Below are 21,121 nucleotides of genomic sequence, written 5' to 3'. Positions count from 1 at the left end.
TGTATTATTTTCCTGTGGCTGCTGTGACAAATTACCACAAACTAGATGGTTTAAAACAACAGACACATATTCTCTCACAGTTCTGGAGGCCAGCAGTCCAAGGTCAGTTTCACTGGCCCAAAATCAAGGTGTTGTCAGGGTTGTACTCCTTTCAGAGGCTTTAGAGGAGAACCCAGTCCTTTTGCAGGTTCTGGGGGCTACTGACATTCCTTGGTTTGAGAACGCATCACTCTGATCTCCACCTGTCTTCACATCATCTTCTCTGTGTATGTGGTTTCCACTTCTGTCTGTATCAGATCTTCCTTTACATGGCGAACCTTTTGAGCTTGGCGTGTCAGCATTTTGAAAAACCCTAACTTAACTCTGGTGCCGTGTCACATATAAAAATTTTTTGATATTTGCAACCATAGTAAAACAAAGATTTATATTTTTGATATTTATTTTATATATTTAAACTCCATTTAACAAAGAAAAATCAACCAAAAAAATGAGTTCGCTTGTCACCTCTGATACGCATGTCATAGGTTCGCCATCACTGCTCTACTGTTCTAAGGCCATTTGTGATTGCATTTAGGTCCCATCTCTGCATCTCACGATCCTTAACTTAATTATACCTGCAAATACCCTTTTTCCTTATAAAGTGACATTTACAGGTTCCAGGGATTAGGGACTGATATGTTTGGGCGACTCTTAATTCAGCCTACTACAGGGGTGTTCTTGTTTCTCTTCCATGGAGGGGATAAGAACGAATTAAGTGCTCTCCTACTGGACAGAGTCCTGTAATATTTGAGTCTTCTCAGTATCCCTGTTATTGGGAGACTTGTTATCCCATTTCACAGATTGGAAAACTGGCTCAGAGCAGGTCATCACATGGCTAATAATTGGAGCTGGATCGGAACCTAAGTCAGTTGGGTCCCACAGTCTTTTGCAACTTTCCTTGGGTCTTTGTAGCAGTAGGTTGCAGAGTCTTACACCTGGGATCCCCTGTTGTCAGAGGGTTTTGCCCAGCCCCTTTGTGGAGGCTCAGCGATGTGGATGGACTTGCCCACAGGCTTATTAGTGGGCTTGCAAGATTGAGGGTCTGGACTTGACTTCCTTGGGCCAGGACATTAATGTAGTGTAAACTTCTCTATGGCTGGGCCAGCCCCCACCCTCTGCCCCTCACTCCCACCAGCCTGTCCTTTCTGGGCCATTTTCCTAAGCAACTTCCAAGTTGGCACCTTTTTTGGAGGCTCCTGTCCAGCTGGGATAAGGAATAGACTTTGCTATGAGCTCCTGGGACTGTATAAACTCTTTCTAGAACTCAGGACCAGGATCTCCCTATTTTCTCTCCCCACAGGGAGAGAGAGAAAAGGGTTTCAGCCAGAGCCCAGGATCTTAAGGCTGCTGGTGCCAAAGCCAGTGGGTGGTTAGTGGCTAGGCCTCCACATCCAGGCACAGATGCCACACTGGCTGCCTAGGACTAAAGCCCTGCTTGTGCAAAGGGAATGCTCAGGCCTCCTTCATGTTTAGGGATAAAGCAGGCTTTCCCCAGCATGGCCTGCTAAGTTTGTCTCCATGCTATGGCTCATGAGGCCTCCCCTGTTGCTTCTATACTAGGCCTTGTTGGTGCCCAAACCCCAGCTCTTTTCTGCCTTCATAAAATGAGGATAATGCTTCCTGCCATCTGGGCTGTGGTACAATTAAGAGGTCACCTTTTGCATCTGGCACCTGGCATGAGGCAGGCATTTGGCTAATATGAGTTCATCTTTCTTCCTGGCCCTGCCCCGCTTACCTTCATAGCCCTACCCAGGACTTGAGCTCGGCTGAACTCATTGCTGGCCTGTGGCCTCCCTGGTGCTTTGTGGCAGAAGTGATTTCTTATCCAATTCACAAGCTTTTCTGGAGGTCTTGGTGTTTTCATCCTTTGCTCAGGTGGAACCTCCTCTCGGTTGCCAGCCTTAATGACTGGCCAGGTCGCTTCCTCCATGTTCTCCAGCATCCCTGTGTTCATCTCTTTCACAGCCCTGCTCACACTTGTGTGTAGTCACTGCCTGTTTCCCTGCCCCTCGCGCAGTTTGTGAGCTGATGGAGGGTAGAGAGCAAGTCTGATTCATTTCTCTGGCCTCCTTGCCAGCCCAAGGTCTGACTTAGCAGCTGCCTGGTAACCCTTTACTGGATAAATAAATAGGAGGCCTTCTCATCCCCTTTGATCTCCTTTCCCCACACACTTAGGGCAGGCGGTTGCTGGGTGCCTTTCTTTTTTAGAACTTCTGTCCAGTGTCTCAGGCTGTAGCTATAGTTGCAGCTGCTCTGCTGGAGACCCCCAGCTGGGAGATGGCTGACCCCATGGGGCAGGGATGGATTTGGGGGACTGGTTGGGGTGTGCTAGTCCATAGCCTCTGGGGCAGGAGGGGCACCTGGACTGCTGGAATGTTGTGCACAAACAAGAGTCTTTGTGCTTCCCATGGAAGCCCATTAAGGGCTTCCCAGTGCCTTTGTCATCTCTGGAAAGCCAGCCAGCCATACCTTCCCGGGGTGTGGGCCCTGGCTGTGGGGCTGCTGGGTATTCCCTTGTCGCCCCCTCTTCATCCCCTCCTGTCCAGCCACTCATCTGGGACTTTCTGAGGGTCTCTCAGTTGTACATTATCTCTGTCTGTGTTGGTCTCACCCCTTCTTCTCTGACTGGTGACCACCTCCCCAGTATATGGTACAATTATTTACAAAGCCTTTTCTGGCTCTGAAGCTCCTCTGATCGTCTTGACAGTTCTTTCAGGTATATCCCATAATCCCCATTTGATAGGAAACTGAGGCTTGGAGTGTTCAGGTAGCTTACCCAAAATCCTGCTGCGAGTGAGTGACAGAGCTGGGGTTGGAACCCAGAGCTTTTGGCCTCCAAACCTTGTGCTTCCTATTTTGCCAGGAATTTCTCTCACTTGAGCTGGAGGGGGAAAAAGGCCTGCAGAGAAGTGATCCCCTCTGGTTGGCAATTGCCTGGATCCTATAAATCCCTAAGTAGGGTGGTATCCCCAAGGAGCAGGCTTGGGATTTTTGGTCCCTAGTCCTGATACTGGATCAGGCTGGCTTCTCCTGATGGCCAGCAGAGGGCGTGAGAGGCCTGGGAAAGGTGTTGCTTTTAGTTTGTTTGGTTTTGAAATGGAAAATATGTTTGAAGTGACACGTGGACATTCTACTTTTTTTAAATAGACTTTATTTTTTAGAGCAGTTTTAGATTGACAGCAAAATTGAGCAGAAGGTACAGGGAGCTTCCATATACTTCCTGTCCCCGCACATACATAGCCTCCCGACTATCAACATGCCCTATCAAAATGATACATTTATTATAATTGATTGATGATCTACATTGACACATCACACTCACCCAAAGTCCTGGCTTCTGGCAGCCCTGGGCCATTTTTGTAAACAACTTCCAAATGTTTACATTGGGCTCACCCTTGGTTACATTCTAGAGCAGGGGTCCTCAAACTATGGCCCGCGGGCCACATGCAAATACAAATATTGTATTTGTTCCGTTTTGTTTTTTTACTTCAAAATAAGATATGTGCCGTGTGCATAGGAATTTGTTCATAGTTTTTTTTTAAACTATAGTCCGGCCCTCCAACGGTCTGAGGGACAGTGAACTGGCCCCCTGTTTAAAAAGTTTGAGGACCCCTGTTCTAGAGGTTTGGACAAATGTATCCACTGTGGTAGTACACGGAGTAGTTTCACTGCTCTAGTAATGCTCTGTATTCTGTCTACTCATCTTTGCATTATTTTTTAAAAAAACATATTTGTACAAGTTCACTTAATCTGAACCTTTGGGGCCAAATGTGCTTTGGAAATTGAGAAAATTTTCAGAATTTAGAGAACTCACCTGGTGTGTATGCTGTTTCTGTAACACCTCCAGTGGGGTCTATGGCAGACCTCGTAATCAAACACCCGAATGTTTCTGCATGGAAATGTTTGAATATTCATCTCCAAGTGGAGTAAATGGATTCTCCTCAGCTCAGGTCAGGTAATGATGCCAAATAAGTTAGATGAAGTCTTTTGGTTTTCAAAGCTTTTTGAGTTAGGGAATTTTGGATGAGCGATTGCGTATCTCTTAGAAAGAAGGAGGTGAAGTAAAGTCACCTGCAATGCCAACACTTAGGGATAATATTTTGTTACATAGCCTTCCCAACTTTGTATGCATATGTGTTTGTATACATATGCATATACATATATACTAAATGTGTTCACCCACAAGTAAAATATTTTCATACATTTTGCCTTATACAAGATCTTGGCAATCCCTAACTATATGTGAGATTCAAGATCTTACAATCATTCCCTTCTCAACATCTCTCCTCCCCTAGAGTGGCTAGAGCAGTGGTCGGCAAACCACGGCTCCCGAGCCACATGGGGCTCTTTGGCCCCTTGAGTGTGACTCTTCCACAAAATTCCACATGCGGGCGCGCACGTACAGTGCGATTGAAACTTCGTGGCCCATGTGCAGAAGTCGGTTTTCGGTCTGGGCGAGTCTATTTTGAAGAAGTGGTGTTAGAAGTGGAGGGTGTCGGTTAGTTGGGCGACGGGATACATGCAGGAGTTGAGTGAGCCAGTTAGTCAACAGTCTCATTGTGCAGTGGTTAGTGCTAGTCGCGTCCACAAATCGATCGCGGGTGACAAAAGATAGACGAAGCAAGTATACAAGACAAGTGTGGATGAGAGAGGTGGAAGGGGTCGACCTCAGCGAACGTACCTCAATCAGATTGAGGACATTTTTAGGAAAGGCCAGCTTAGGAGTACCCTACTTAAGTTAATAACAATGTACCTACCTATATAGTTTAAAAAATTTGGCTCTCAAAAGAAATTTCAATCGTTGTACTGTTGATGTTTGGCTCTGTTGACTAATGAGTTTGCCGACCACTGGGCTAGAGGGTCCCCAGGTGAAACTACTTGAGGCAGAGCCAGCTTCCTCCCTCCAGTTCCCCATTCTTGCCAGCCCTGGGCCTCTGGCTGCCTGTGGGAAGGTCCAGCATTGGATTCCCAGCATGGTCAGCAGGAGGCAGAATGTAGCTGGGGCTCCTCTGGGAGCAAGTCTTCTGCTCACACAATGCCTGGCTCCTTAAAAGAAAGGGTCTCCTCCTGCTCCACATGCATGGAATGGTCAAACAGGGCTGAGAACTTGACCCTGTCCAGTGTCCTCTCAGCCAATCAGCTGGGCCCCTCAGGAGCTCGAGGGCAGAGCTCTGGGGAGGGGGTGCAGGCCTTTCCTGTTGCTGACCCCCACACCTCTTCCCTGCAGCAGGAACACTGGTTTGAAAAGGCCCTGCGAGACAAGAAGGGCTTCATCATCAAGCAAATGAAGGAGGACGGCGCCTGTCTCTTCCGGGCTGTAGGTGAGTCTCTGCCTCAGCCTTCAAGGGCCTAGGGCTGCCCCTGAGTGTCCCAGTTGTCAGGAGTAACCCCTGAAACGGTTCAGGACAGAGTTAACTGGTCTTTTACGGACTCCAGGCCCCAGTCTCAAGTTAGTATCTGGCCTCTAGTTCTTCGTCATGAGGCAGTGTGGTGGTGTGAGAGTAATAGCAGCAACAATAGTGACAAGGAAAATAACGTTAGGGACAGATTGCTCTGCCAGGCACTACAGGAAACTCTTGCAGTTCTTCCCTAAGCTGGGTAAGTGTCGGCACCATTGCTTCCATTTGTCAGATGAGAAAAGCAGCTCAGAGATGGAGAGTCGCTTGCCCAGGGTCAGGTAGTACATGGTAAGTTAGTCTTAGGGCTAAAGGTTCGTCTGAGGCCTCTTAACCACAGCATACTACTCTCACCTTGGGATCATAGACTTTTTTTTTAACTTACACAAAAGTAGAGACAATAGTAAACCCTCATGTACCCATCATTCACCTTCAAATAGGCATCAACACATGGCCAGCCCCGTTTCATCACTACCCTGCCCACTCTTTCTTACTCTCCTAAAATGAGTATTTTTTGTAACTCTTAAAAAAATTTTTTTTAATTGATCGATTGATTGAGAGAGAGAGAGAGGGAAACATTAATTTGTTGTTCCACTTATTTATAGATTCGTTGGTTGATTCTTGTATGTGCCCTGACCGGGGATTAAACCCGAAACTTGGCATATTGGGATGACGCTCTAACCAACTGAGCTACCAGGCCAGAGCTGAAACAAGTATTTTTTGTTGTTGTTAATCTTCACCTGAGGATATTTTTTCCATTGCTTTTTCAGAAAGAGTGGAAGGGAGGGAGGGAGAGAGAAAGAAAAACATGGATGTGAGAGAGACAAATCAACAGGTTGCCTCCCACACACTCCCAGGACCGGGGCAAATCCACAATCCAGGTTATATGCCCTTGACTGGAATCCAGCCTGTGACCCTTTGGTGTAAGGGTTGATGATCTAACCACTGAGAACACTGGCCAAGGTGAAACGAATATTTTTTGTAATAAGTTTTTATTTATTTTAGAGAGAAAGGGAGAGAGAGAGAGAAAAGCATCAATGTGAGAGAGAAATATTGATTGGCTGCCTTCTGCACACCCCCTACTGGGAATCTAGCCGGCAAAACCTGGGCATGCGCCCTGATTGGGAATTGAACTGGTGACCTTTCAGTGCATGGGACAATGCTCAACCAAGTCAGCCACACCAGCCAGGGCTGAAATGAGTATTTTTAAAGTAAAACCCCAACATTGGATTATTTCATTCATAAATATTTCTGTATATTTCTCTGACAGATAAAGTCCCGATTTGTTTCTCTCTCTCTCCCCCCCCCCTCTCTCCCTCTCCACCTCTTCACCCTCTCTCTCAACATAACCAAATGCCATTATCGTACCTAACAAAATTAATAATTCCTTAGTACCATTTACTCTCCACTTTAAGCCCAACAAGCAGTCATGAGGTCCTGTGCTAGTGTCCAGGGGAAACGGGGAGTATGATCTCATTCTCACTTTGGGGTTCCTATGTCTTCCATAAAAAGTGCCCTCGATAGGAGATTTGAGCTGGTAGTCAGAAGCCCTGTCTTCTTGTCCTGCCCTCACTCGGAACTTTCATTGTCCCATCTGTGAAGTAGTATTGATTCTGAAGGGCTCCCTCAATCCCTTCTGGATGCACCCTCTTCCCCCGTGCTTGCTGGTGAGCTGGACTGGCTGACCCAGGCTCCACTCCAGGCTGTGCCACTGATTGTTCGTGTGACCTTGGGCAAGCAGCTTTCTTTATCCTGAGCTTGTTACAACCTAGTAACAGTTAAGTGAGATGACTTCAGTAAATCGCTTTAGTGCCTGAGAGCATAGTAGCCCCTCATGGAACAGTAGCGCTGATAAAGCCTGAATGCTATTCTCAGTGGTGCCTCAGAGTCACAGATGTTTGTTGAGTGGGTGAAAGAAAGAAGTTTAGCCAAAACCGGTTTGGCTCAGTGGATAGAGCGTCGGCCTGCGGACTGAAGGGTCCCGGGTTCGATTCCGGTCAAGGGCATGTACCTGGGTTGTGGGCACATCCCCAGTGGGAGATGTGCAGGAGGCAGCTGATCGATGTTTCTCTCTCATCGATGTTTCTAACTCTCTATCTCTCTCCCTTCCTCTCTGTAAAAAATCAATAAAATATATTTTTAAAAAAAAAGAAAAAGAAAGAAAGAAGTTTAGGTGGGGTCAGGGGTCGCCTCCCCCTTTCTACTAAACAGAGGAGGTTTGGGCAGTGGCCTCTGCTGGGCTGGAAAATCCCAACCTCCCAGCCCTGTGGTTTAAGTCTGTGTTCTCCCTGGGATGTTTCCTAGAGAAAGAGTTTAGGTTTGGAGTCATTGGACCAAAGAAAGAATAGCTGGGGGCCTGTTCTGAGACCTCAGGCTGGTTGCTGGGTAAGCAGGGCTTCTGGTGGAGTGAAGGGCAGAGAATGCAGCTGGGCAGCTGGGTCTTGAACGGTCTTTGAGGCAGACCTTGGCGCTAGCGATAACCTGGCTTGTGCAGTAACCCATATGAAGAGCAATATTTGCACATGTGTCCATTTAGCTGTTTTCCCCACACATCCTCTGACCCTTCCCCCTGTTGGGGCCTTCCAGTAAGAGGCCCGAGCTTACAGGAAGCGCTGACCATGGCAGGTTGAAGGCCTTTCCTTATCAGCACTATGGCTATACATTTCCCCTGACTGAGCTGCCCTTGGCTTTTTTCCATAAAACCTCAGAAGCCCTGCGGTCTGTCCTCTGAAGTACATGGCCCCTGGGTCTTTAGGCCTCATATGGAATTTTCCCTGGGGCAGAGTGCACGCGACCTGTGCAGACCAGACCTGTGCGTGGGAAGGAGACTTTGCCCTCTGGCTTTCTGCTGCCTCTCTGCTTCCAGCCTAGCTTGGACAGGGACAGGTGGCAATTGCTCTGGGCTCTGGTGAGAAGGCTGCAGATTCTAACTTCCTGCCACACATTGAACAGTTGAAGGAGCACATAACTGAGGGTGGGAGTTGGAGGGGGGATTGTAGACCTAGGGGGCACTGTCACTCCTTGACCCTGGCTTTTTGCTAGGCATTAAGCTGGATGCTTCAGGTTCATCTGTAAAGTTGGGATTATTATCCCATGAGACAGTTGGGAAGATTGAGGCTCAAGAAAGGGAAATGACATGCTCAGGTCATTAGTGGCAGAGCTGGCATGGGAACCCAGAGGTGCCAAAGGACACATTCTTCCCATGGCCCTAGGAAAGCCCTAGCTTTTTAGTTTATCTCTCAACTGGCTGGGTGACCTCAGCTGTATTCCTTGATCTCTCTGGGCCTTACTTCCTCCAACGCAGAGCCTGTGGCCCTCTACTGTTGGGAATCCTGAAGCAGGTGGCTTTCTACCCTCTGTTTTGCCTCTGAGGTCTGGGTGTCCCCAGTGTGAACCACTATCCACTACTTGTGCCCAGTTCTCTCCCACCACCCGTACTGGGGACTTGTGAGCATCAGCGAAGGCTTGGGTGGAATGGAAGTGGGAGCCTGAGTTCCAGAGGTATCCTGTGGTCCACCCTGCCCCTGCTATGCTCAGATAACCTCCTCCTGGAAACGTGAGTCTGCATCTCTCCTCCTACCCTCTCCGCATATGCTTTGACTCAGCAAAACCTCTGGCCCTGGCCTCTGTGGGCAAAGTGGAGGCCACAGTGTGTGTGTCTGCATGGGCCATGGAGAAGCAGATGGGCGGGGGAGGGGGGGAGGTTACAGCAATGAGGCCCAGAAACATTAGCCAGGCCCACTCCTCTGGGCCTTTTTGTGTTGGAACATGGGCCATCAGCATTGGAGAGATGGATCGTAGATCAGTGTAGACTGTTTTATAAGTGGGCAAACTGGGACCTCAAGAAAAAGTCAGGGCCCTATTATCTAGGTTACACAGGCAGGTGTCAGACCATTGGTGTTTGAGGTTGAAGAACCAGGCCAGAAGGAGAAGGTCTTCATGCCAGCTTCCATTGGTCTTTGCCCTGCCTCCATCAATCTTTCCATCTTTGCCATGGGAGTCCTTGAGTAGAAGAGCAGGCATCCCAGAGACCAGGCTATTGAGAGGCTAGGGTTCCGCTGTCTCCCCACTGAGTCTTTGGTCTTTGAGGTAGTTGGAGCCACTGTCCAGGTGTGCACCACAGCTGCTTGACAGGCAGGCGAGGCTTTTTCCCCGACTCATCTCCTCAGTGGGGCCGGGGTTGCCACTGGGCCAGGAGGAAGTGGGAACAAACCAGGTCCCTGTCTCCCTGTGCTGCTGTGTGTACACATTTGTGTGGTTTGTTTTTAGATTTCCTGCAGACACCAAGCTTCCTTTTCTGTTCTCAGCGGAACTTGCTGGGGCTCTCTTAGCAGGCAGCAGGCAGGCAGGCAGTAGCCTGGCAGGGAGGCACTTGTCAGGTGCCTCTAAAACCAATGGTAGGGCCCTGTGCGTAAGCTCCTTTAGATAGTCCAGGCTCCCCTGTCTTGCTTCTCCACATAACTACTCGACTACATTTTAGGGAACCTGAGGAGGTTTAGAGACCTTCTGCAGCAGTAGAGGGAGGTTGAGGCAAGTCCGTTGGTGCTATTGGCTCTTCTCCCCTCCCCCCAACCCCTGGCCAAGGCTAGGAAGGAGGGGGCAGGGTCCTCGGTTTGCACAACCTTGCATCTTGTCCAACATCTTGGTGACAAGGGCATCTGCTTGTGGAATATGATAGTTGTCTGTAGTTGCGAGGGTTGTTGTGTGGGAATTTGGCCTCGGGGAACATCTTTGGCAGGATCTGCCGACTGTGTCTGTGTGCGCATGTACATTTCTCGGCTGGTGACTGTATGCTCAGAGAGGGGACAGAAGGGGGGGGGTCTGAGGAGGTGAGGTTCATGCTGACCTCTGTGGCCTCAGTGAGGGGTACAACCCCTGATATTTGTAATCTCTGCCCACTCCCAGGCCTTTCCAGCTGATTCCAGCTTGTGCTGGTGGGGAAATTGAGGTAGACAGAATCAGGCCTGGCCTCTGAGTCAGGTGGTTAAGGTGATAGCGGGATTGGAGTGGTGGTAATGTCATCTTGGGTGTCAGTGCTTGAAGTCCGTCCTTGAGAGCCTGGCCTCCCCTTCACCCTACCAGATGTGTGACCTTGGGCCAGCTGTGCCACATTTCTGTACCTCAGTATCCCCCCTGTGTAAAGTCAGGTTTTTGGGAGTGAGGATAGAATGAGTTGGAATGTAAAAAGGCTTTGAGGGAACCAATTACAGTGCTGTATCGAGGGTTTCTGGGTTCTGTTTGGGTTGGGGACAGAGGTGAGGTAGTGGGGAACCCTCTTCCAGCTGGACTCTGGGAGGGGAGAGCAGGTGCGGACTGCCCGCAAATGCAGCGTCAGCAAGAGGGGGAGTTTCGGTTTCTATCAAAACAAGTTCTCTGAATTCCCCTACCTCTGCAAGTCCATTGGGCCTTTTCTCCCACCTTGGCCCCCACAGGGAAGTCCAGCCCAGCCCCTAGCCCCTGTGCCAACCTTCTGGGAGGAGGAAGGCTTTCAGGAGGACAAAGGCGGGACTAGCAAAGTCAGGCAAGAGCCTCCTCAATGAGGACTTCCTGTGTTCTTAGGCAGCTCTGGGTATTTTTCCCACCTCATATCATCGAAAAGATCCTTCTACTCTCCCTTGTTGGGGAGGTACTATTGCTTTGTGTCCTTGGTCCTGTGGAGCATATTTTCTTCCACAGTAATCCCTAAACTAGGGTGCATCTTATAATCAGTGAGTTTGGTCATTCCCCCCCTGCAGCTGTGATTAAATACATGTATTATATCACCTATCAATGCATCTTAGGATCGAGGAGAAAAGGTCATATTTTGCATGTGACTGCTAAGTAGAGAAGGTCATACTTTGCCCACATTTAAGGACCCTGTTATGTGAAGCCTATACTATTGATTTGACATTAATTTGGTTACTAAAGATTTACAGTACGATTACAGAAGGTGGGTCTGTGGCCCTTTGGCGTCATAAAGGTCGAGTGCCAGTCCTGCGTACACGTAGGGCAGCCTAGACCCTGGGTTTGGGGCTTTCCTCTGGCTGAGGAAGTACAACAGAAATGAGGAAGGGCTTAATAAGTGGTTCCGGTGACATTCTAGCTGACTTGTGGGTAGCTTGCTACCTGAAGGCGTCATCATCTTCCTCATGACAAACGGAGCCCCGTCTCTTGAACACCTACTATGCCTCAGACGTTTGGCAAACCATCCCCTGTAGTCTTTACAGCGCCCATGAGAGGAAGAGGAGTTACTCTCTCCACCTATGGATGAGGACACTGCAGCCCAGAGAGTTTAAGGGCCTTGTCCAGTACCACACAGCTAGGAGGCAGCAGAGCCTTACTGCCAAGGCAAAGGGGTCAGTGGCAGGGAAATGTGGGGACCCTCAAGGGGTTCTCCCCCCAACTCCCTTCCCTGTCCCACGGTCTCCCTCGTTCCTCTGTTTTCTTGCATCCAGCATGTAGCTCAGGTCGATGTATCTCTTAGGCCCAGAGGAAATGCCGATTGACCCTTCCCCAGAAACAGCTTAGCCCTCTCCCTGAGCCTGGCAGGCCAGTCTCCATTTAACCCCTTCACTCCCATCTCAGTTCCTGTTTACTGCAGCTGCCCACAGCACTGCCTCCTCCGCACCCAGGCCCATTCTACAGAAATAGCTTGTCAAGCAGCTCTAGCAGGCAGGCAGCCGCAGTGGGCTCTGTGGTACTGGCTTCTAAGAAAGGCAGCAGCAGGGGGCCCCCAGCCTGTGCACAGGGCATGTGACTTGCTGGAAGTGCCGCCTGGGGGGGGGGGGGGGGGAGGGGGGGGCGGGGCAGAGTGTAGCCACAGAACCCACATCCTTGTTTACATCAGTGATGGGGCTATCCCTTCACGCCTCATACTCCCCCTCACCCTCAGGTCCTTGCACACCTCCAGGAAGACTTGAGAACAGGCATGGGCCCCTATTCTATCTCAGAGCAGCCCTTCTCTCCTTATCTCACAAACCCTCCAGGGAGGGCAGGGGAGGGCAGCGAAGGCGTTCTTCTGGCAATTCTTCACTGAGGTAGACTGGCTGTCATGGAAGAATTCTGCCTCTGCCCCCATGGAAGAATTCTGCCCCTGCCCCAGGGAGATCCCATCAGAGCAATGGTCCTCTGGGGAGACAAAGGAAAATGCCCTCTTCATCTTAGCCAGTGGATGTAATGTGGGCCTCATCTTCAAGCCCACCTTAATTTCCCAGGGAGAAGACTCACTGGCTCCCTGAGTTTGTTCATGCACTTAGCAAATTTCCCAGTTTCCTGCACTGTCTTGGGCCCTGAGCTGGGGTAGACTTGGATGTGAATTGCCCTCAGTAGGAAGCCCAGTGTGATCAGGCAGATGACTTCTGTACACATGTTTGATAAACCTGGTGATAGAGGTGTCCAGGAGGGTGGGGAACTATTAAAGAACATATTGGTGTTGGATAAGTAGGCAATCCAGCAGGATGGAAGGAATGTCCTGAAATGAGGGAAGGAATGTGTGAAGATTCTCAAGTCAGGCAGAGGGGAGCCTGTGTCTTAATTTGACTAAAACTCCATGATGCCTGAACCATTTGGGCCTCAGGCTGCCCTTGGTTAGGTGCATTTGTATCTTATCTCTCTTACTAGACTATGTACTTCTTGTGGGCAGAGGCAGGGTTTTACTAAGCTCTGTCACCTTCGTAGTACCGCACATTTAGGCCCTGGGGAAGGGGAATCTGATTTACTGAGTGACTGCTCCGTCTCAAAACCAGTGCTGGTCACATTACACCCATTATCTCATTAATCTCACAAGAAGGCCTGCCAGGGAGTTATCCAGCTTGTTCCTGTTTTACACGTGAGGCAGGTGAGGCTCAGTACACTTGGGTCACTTGCCTCTGGTCATTTAGCACTAGTACTTGGCAGAACTGGGCTTAGAGCCCAGCTGTTTTCCTTTTTTTTTTTTTCAACCTACAAAGGCCATGCTGACTCCAGGAAGTTAGGTACACTGAATTCTAGACTTGAATTGGTCACACATTGACTTTCTGTGTGAACTTGGTCAAGCCACAAGCTCTCCCTGAGCCTCAGTTTCCTCATGTGAAGAGTGAAGGTGGGGGTATGGAATCGATAGTGCTTCGGGCCACTTATGGGACTTAAAATGTTTGTTGACTTGTCTGAGTAGCCATCCAAGCCCTAGACAAAGTCATCTGCATGAGAGGCCTGTGGTTGTGTCCCTCTCACCTGTACTCTTGTTCAAAACTGTCCCTGTTTGCCTTTTTCTCCATGATTCCATTCCAGCCCACAAGGCCAAGAACTCTCCAGGCCCTGGGGTAGGAAAGGAAGTTTTCCTGGCCCCGAGCCCTTCACCCCAAGGATGTTCTGTGACTTAGAACTCTTCTCTGGTGCCAGTTCTAATCCCAGCCTCTCCTTTCTTCTGCCTCCACAGCTGACCAGGTGTATGGAGACCAGGACATGCATGAGGTTGTACGAAAGCACTGCATGGACTATCTGGTGAGACTTTGTAGAGACCTTGGGGTAGGGGCAGAGTGGGAGGATCCCCTCCTCACACTGACCTCGACCCTCTGATCTGTTGTGCAGATGAAGAATGCGGACTACTTCTCCAACTATGTCACAGAGGACTTCACCACCTACATCAACCGGAAACGGAAAAACAACTGCCATGGCAACCACATTGAGATGCAGGCCATGGCGGAGATGTACAACCGGCCTGTGGAGGTGTATCAGTATAGCACAGGTACTTCTGTGGTGGGTAGGTGAGCGACCGACGGCACCTGGTCTGAGCCTGCCCCGCCCCGCCCACTGTGGATGCTACTTCCTTCTCTTTTCTGCAGAACCCATCAACACATTCCATGGGATCCATCAAAATGAGGATGAACCCATCCGTGTCAGCTACCATCGGAATATCCACTACAATTCAGTAGTGAATCCTAATAAGGCCACCATTGGTGTGGGGCTGGGCCTGCCATCATTCAAACCGGGGGTAAGCATGTCACCATGCCCAAGATGGCTGTTGGATCTAGAGGCCAGAAACCTTTGTTTGGGTCTCAGTTTTATCCTAGCCCACAAAAATGTCCTGTCCCCTCTCTGAGTTGCCTCTGAGGTCTTACCTCTGTGAAATCAGGGAGGTCCCCCAAGGTGATCTCTCAGGGCTCATTCTGTGGTCTCAGTTTATCTGTCTGAGCTGGCTCACCCATCTTTGTGCCTATGGAGGGTTGGCATTTTGGGATATGGAGTCATATTGGGAACCATGAGCCAGGGCTGGGGCTGGGTGTCTTGGTCCCCACATGGATCCTCCTCTGAAACTTAGCAGTTATAGACATCTGTGGTTACAGAGACTTAGAGTTCAGGCCTGGTCCCAACACTTAACTGGCTGTGGGACCTAGGGCAGGATTCACAAGTAATTTGGGCTGGCAGCTTGGCTGATTCAGACAACGCCTAGCACTGGGCCTGGTGCCTAGTAGGTGCTCAGATGGTGGCAGTACACTTTCCCAGCACACACTGGCAGATTCTCATTCTCTTTCATAAATATTCGCCTGCTGGGGATTTTGATATCTTCTATTCAGGTTTCACTTCCTACAAACAGAAAGTGCTCCTGCCTCATTTTAGGAAACACACACCCTAACACCAACACACCCTCCAACATTAGGGGTTTTTTTGTTTTGGTTTTTAAATAAACTTTTAATTTTAGAACACTTTTAGATTTTAGCAGAATTATTACGCTTAGAGAATTCCCATATACCTAACTATGATTAACATCTTATTAGCATAGTACATGTGTCACAGTTAATGAGCCAATATTGATATATTAACTAAAGACCACACTTTATACAAAATACCTCAGTTTTCCCCTAATGATCTTATCTGTTCTAGGATCCCATCCAGGATCATATTACATTTAGTTGTTGTCATGTCTCCTTTGGCTCCTCTTGGCTGTGACAGTTTCTCTTGATTTTCTTGTGTTGCTTTTTTTTTCGATCTGTTTACAGACTCTATCCTTGCACCTTTTCTAGAATGTCATCTAATTGGAATCATACTGTATATAGTTTTTTCAGTGTCTTGTTTCACATAACACTATATTTAAGATTTTTTTGTTTGATCGCTTTTTTTTCCTTTAAAAAAAAATGTGAATGCCTTAAGTTTACAGAAAAACTAAGAAAGATAGTTCAGAGTTCCCTGCATCCATCCTCCGTCCTGTCCCGCACACAGTTTTGTTACTAACCTATCATGACTGTGATTCATTTGTTACAATATATGAACCAATATTGGCACATTATTAACTAAAGTCATCATGTCTCTTTAGGCTCCTTTGTCTGTGACGATTTCTCACACTTTCATGTTTTTGATGGCCTTGACCGTTTTGAGGAGTACTGGTCAGGTATACTGTAGGATGTTTCTCTTTTGGAATTTGCTGTTTTTCTCATGACTAGACTGGGGTTACGGGTTGTAGGAAGGAAGATCACAATAGTAAAGTGCCATTCTCATCACATCATATCAACAGTATGTACTGTGAACATGATTTGTGATTTGTTGTTGCCTTTGATCACCTGGCAGAAGTAGTGTTTGTTAAGTTTTCTCCACTAATATCACTCCTCCACCTCCTTCACTCCCTTTTCCACATTGTACTGTTTGGGAGCAAGTCATTGTATGCAAACCACACTTAAGTTGGTGTTGCCCTGGCCAGCCAGCTCAGTTGGTTATCTGCCTGATATGCCAAGGTTGCACGTTCGATCCCCGTTCAGGGCACATACAGGAGTCAACCAATGAATGCATAAATAAGTGGAGCAACAAATCGATGTTTCTCTCTCCCTCTCTCTCTAAAATCAATAAATTAAAAATATTTTTTAAAGAAAAAAAAAGAAGTGGCTGTTATGCTCCATCTCCTTGAGGGCAGTATATTCACATAAATTATTTGGAATTCTTGCAAGGGAAATTTGTCTCTTGTCCTCCATTTATTCAACCCTTTGTTTATATCAGTATTGGCTCAGATATTTATTTTATACTTTGGGTTATAATCCAATGATATTTTTATTTTGATGCTCAAATTGTTTCAGTTTTGGCTATCGGAAGCTCTCTTAGTGTCTCTCTGACATACTCCCATCATTGTGGTGGTGGTGGTGGTGTGTGTGTATGTTTTGTGTGTTTTTTGTCCTTTTTGTTGTTGTTTTTTGGTGTTTTTTTTTAGCACTTCCTAACTTTCTGGTACTAAAAGTGTTCTAGGCTCAGCTTGTATGTTTCCTTCCCTGGTCTTAGAACCAGCCATTTCTCCTTGGTTCCACTTATTAGAATGTTATTAGAAGCCACGATCTGGGTGCTGAGTGTGCTCCTTGGTACTGGGGTGTCCTTCCTTCTAGGCCCTTTCAGCTGGCTGAGTAAGGAGATATATGTGTATACTAACCTGTGTGTATACACATATCCAGAAATATTTCTATGTATAACTACTCATATCTGTATGAAGCTACCAGCTGATAGGTACTGCTTTGTTTTAATTTTCAATTTTCTAATGACAAATGGTATTGAGCATCTTTGCATGTGCATACAAAATTGTGTGTTAAGATTTTTTTGGCCATTTTTAAATTGTCTTATTCTAATAGAGAGTTTTAGATACTTTTTGGACTATTATCCATAGGTAAAAATTATATTTTATATCATTACTTTGTGCGCACACACATTGGTGTGCAATATATGTCCATTAAAATAATGTTAGAATTTTGCTGAACAGTACTCACATTTAATTTAATCCCTGGGATATGCTCTGATATTTTTTATTATTTTGGTTTTTAAAATGCAGTTGTATCTCACAGTCTAACAAAGAGCACTCATACAGTGCCCCACAACTCATAGCACCTCACATCATGCTAATACTACTCGTCCCCTTAAATACCTGACTACTCCCTCCACCCTGTGCACATACAGCTAACTTCTCAGGTGATCTTTTCTTCTTGTGCCATCTGAGCATAGATGAGGAAGGTCTCAACATTGTGAAACTGTCATCACTGGGTAAGGCTTCTTTAAACTCCAGCCTAGGCTGGAGGGCACCTGGTTGCCCCAGACTTAGTACTTCACTTGAGTTGTCTTGGGGTTGGGAACAGGGCTTCTGAGTGTAGGAGTTTGGAACTACTAATCCCACCACCCAAGCCTGCTTTTTCCCAGTCCCTGATGAATAGGCAGCCTGCCCAGGGGGGTGCTTAGTAAGAGTACTTGCCTTCCTGTCTCCTCTTTCTAGGCCTGTGGGCCTACCTCCCTGAGCCAGATCCAGCTGTTGGCCAGAGCTCAGAGTGTTACCCCATTTCCTTGTTCCTCCCACCTTTGCAGTTTGCAGAGCAGTCCCTGATGAAGAGTGCCATAAAGACATCAGAGGAGTCATGGATCGAACAGCAGATGCTGGAAGACAAGAAGCGAGCCACAGACTGGGAGGCCACAAATGAGGCTATTGAAGAGCAGGTGGCTCGAGAATCCTACCTGCAATGGTTGCGAGATCAGGAAAAACAGGCCCGCCAGGTCCGCAGCTCCAGCCAGGTAGGTCCTAGGCTCTGTCACTGGCCTGGCCAAGAACCCATTTTTTCCCCAGCTCTGCCCCAAACAGGCAGAAAAATTAAGCAGTTTTGACATCTGGGAGAGAAGGAAGCTCCCAACCCTATCTGTACCTCATCTTGGCCTTAGTCTTGGCATTGTGCCTTAGAACTCTCAACACCTGTGCAGAACAAGCTCTTAAGGAATGAGAGAGAGAGAAAGAGAGAGAGAGAGAGAGAGCGCAGTCACTGGTGGTGACATGTAGGATGGATGGATAGTTTCAGAGGGACAAGCTTTCGTTGAATATCCTTGTGTGCCAGGCTCTGTGCTGAGAATATGAAATCAGGTCTAGCCTGCTCCGCCCTCAGTGGTCCCGTCTATTGAGGGAGACAGAGGCATCAGTGGGGCCCTTGACTGTGGGTGGGAGACCAGTGGAGATGGGGGCTCTAGTTAGTATTCCCGCAGGAGGGTTGAAAATTTTAGGGCAGGGACGGGACAGGATATATAGACATTTGAGGAATCACAGAGTTTAGCATGATTGTAGATGTTGGCAAGTGCTGATTCAGTTGTTCAGCAAATATTTATTGTAGGTCTGTGCCCGTACTGTTCTATGTGTACAGAGGTACATTGGTGAGCCAGGCAGGCCCAGATCCCTGTCCTTGTGATGCTTGCATTTTTGCAAGAGTGGAACAAAATAAACAGTAAACATAATGAGTACATTGGTTTAGAGGTGGTATGGATGGGAAAAGAAAACATAGAGAAGAGTAAAGGGAATAAGTGGGGCTGGGAGTTCACAGTATTAAATAGTGTGGGCATAGTGGGTCTCAGAACAGGTAAGATTTGAGCAAAAACTAGCCATAGGTGAGGGAGGTAGCTAAGTGCATGTGCCGGAGCAGAGAGAGGACCAGCTAGAGCAAAGACCCTGCTGGGATTCAGGAGCGGCCTGAGGCCAGTGTAGCGGAACAGAAGTCAGAGAGGCAGTGGGGCCAGATTAGGAAGGGACCTGTGGGCCGTGATGAGGACTTTGGCTTTTATTCTGAGTGAAGCAGATTCACTGCAGGGTTGTGAGCAAAGGAGGAATAGGATCTGACTTAGGGTTTAACAGGTTGCAGAACGCAGTCTGGGTGGCAAGGGTAGAACAGGGGACCAGTGAGGAGGAGGCTGCTACAGTAGTTCAGGTTGCCACTGATGGCGCAGGCAAGGGGGAGGGGGAGAGTTGGGAGGCACTCTGGATCTATTTTGAAGGTGGAGGTTTCCTATCAGTTGGCTGTGAGGGTGTGAGGAGGGTTAAGGAGCTTACCTTCATCCTTTGGTCCATGGTGTGACTGGGAGTGGTGGTGACTTATGTAGAAGCTGTGTCACAGCCAGGATTGCCGGGGATGGGGCAAAAGAACGTTGAGGCTGTTGTAGGTTCTTACCTCTTACTCCTTCCCCACAGCAGCCCCGGAAAGCCAGTGCCACGTGCACTTCCGCCACAGCAGCCGCCTCCAGTGGCCTGGAGGAGTGGACTAGCCGGTCCCCGCGACAGCGGTCACCCGAGCACCCTGAACTGCATGCCGAGCTGGGCATGAAGCCCCCTTCCCCAGGCACTGTCTTAGCTCTTGCCAAACCTCCTTCACCCTGTGCACCAGGTCAGTGACTTGCTGACAGGGAGCATGCAGGGCTTAGGAGGTGCCGCCTGGGTCCTGGGCCCTGTCTCTGACTGTCCATCTGCCCCAGGTACAAGCAGCCAGTTCTCAACAGGGGCCGACCCAGCGACTTCCCCCCTCGTGTCCCTCTACCCTGCTCTGGAGTGCCGGGCCCTCATTCAGCAGATGTCCCCCTCTGCCTTTGGTAAGCCTCCTTTGTCTAGGAACCAGGGGCCAGCCGGGAGCTGGGGAGAGATGGAAGAAGCAGTATGTCTCTGTGGGGTGGCTCTGGAGCCTCTGGCCATCTCCCCAAAAAAAGGGAATCCTTTGGGCCCAAGGGATCTGTCCCAGAGGGGTTCTAAATGGGCTTCATAGGCCCAGAGGAGCCTTCTAATAGGAGTTAGAGGGCCCTGGATGGGATCTTTGCAGAGCCAGGGGTCAGTGAATGGCGAAGAAAAGACAGGCTCTGTCATTCTTTTTCCCTTCTTCTTGCCCAACAGGTCTGAACGACTGGGATGATGATGAGATCCTGGCTTCGGTGCTGGCAGTATCCCAACAAGAATACCTAGACAGTATGAAGAAAAACAAAGTGCACAGAGATCCGCCCCCAGACAAGAGTTGATGGAGACCCAGAGACTGGAGACCGTCTCCCAACCCCACCACTCCTGCCCTCCGGTGCCGCCTCACCTTTGGCTTTCTTCCTTCTTGCCGTCTTCCTCCTTCCCTTTCTTTCCTTCTTTTCCTCCTCCCCGCCTCCCTCTTGCCGGTCCATCCCTGCACCCCCTCTCATTGCTGCCACCACCACCATCATCTGTCTCTTCCCCAGCTGACGTGCCCTGTTGCCCCCTGCACAGCACCATCCCTGCAATCCACAGGGGACTCGGGCAAGGGTGCCGAAGGTAGGCGAGAGGCACAGAGACAAAGCAACTGGCAGCCAGGCAGCCCCTGAGGAGAGACATTCAGACAAAAGAAAACCTCCCTGACCCCCATTCCTCCCAAGTTCAGAAAACCTTGTTACCCCACCTCTACAACTATGTCAGGGAAGTGGGAGGAAGAAGTGGGGGATTCCCCTTCCCAGAACCCTAAGAATGTCTGAGCCTTCAATGTTGAATTTTTTTCTTTATTAAAATGTACTTTTATCTTATAAAATTAACCAATCAAAAACGACATAGATAACAGCTTTGACTCTATGAAGGTGGCATCTCTCTGGTTTGGGGGCAGGCAGGCAGGGGGGCCCAGAGGGGGCACAAAGACGTGCTGCTGTCTCTGGCCTCCAGCTCTGTGGAGATGGGCAGGGTCTAGAGTATGAGCCAGGGCGGAGTAGGGGGCCAAGGGTAGCAGGTGTCCTGTGGGCTTCGGACAATGAAACTCTGACCTCACTGCATTCCTATTGCTTCCATCACCACCAGTATCTGTAATCTTGGGGTGGGGGCACCTTTGAGGATTATAGCCGCCACTCAGGATTCGAGTGTGGGGAGTGGGAGCAGCCTTGGCAGATGGGGCACTTGTGCCCTGCAGGTGTTGACAAGATCCGCCATCTGTAATGTCCTTGGCACAATAAAACCAAATGTCAGTTTC

The 21,121-nt window shown here is 48.7% G+C and overlaps 1 protein-coding gene across 2 annotated transcripts in view; it reads left to right on the top strand.

The window, feature by feature from the left end:
- The window catches only part of OTUD5 (OTU deubiquitinase 5), a 27,434-nt gene extending 6,313 nt beyond the window's left edge, over positions 1-21,121 (top strand). The window contains exons 2-9 of one of the 2 annotated variants that reach the window (XM_014463005.2): positions 5,267-5,360; positions 13,831-13,895; positions 13,983-14,139; positions 14,237-14,385; positions 17,718-17,921; positions 19,354-19,546; positions 19,635-19,748; positions 20,044-21,121. In XM_014463005.2, the coding sequence (XP_014318491.1) occupies positions 5,267-5,360; positions 13,831-13,895; positions 13,983-14,139; positions 14,237-14,385; positions 17,718-17,921; positions 19,354-19,546; positions 19,635-19,748; positions 20,044-20,165 (1,098 nt within the window). In that variant the 3' untranslated portion in view covers positions 20,166-21,121. The remainder of the gene's footprint in view (positions 1-5,266; positions 5,361-13,830; positions 13,896-13,982; positions 14,140-14,236; positions 14,386-17,717; positions 17,922-19,353; positions 19,547-19,634; positions 19,749-20,043) is intronic. The other variant, XM_006097187.3, reaches the window with a different exon arrangement.

The sequence above is a fragment of the Myotis lucifugus genome, unplaced genomic scaffold (assembly GCF_000147115.1).
Source record: "Myotis lucifugus unplaced genomic scaffold, Myoluc2.0 scaffold_196, whole genome shotgun sequence".
Lineage (NCBI taxonomy): Eukaryota > Metazoa > Chordata > Mammalia > Chiroptera > Vespertilionidae > Myotis > Myotis lucifugus.
Note: the sequence above shows the minus strand (reverse complement) of the source record. Positions and strands in the feature narration are given on the sequence as shown.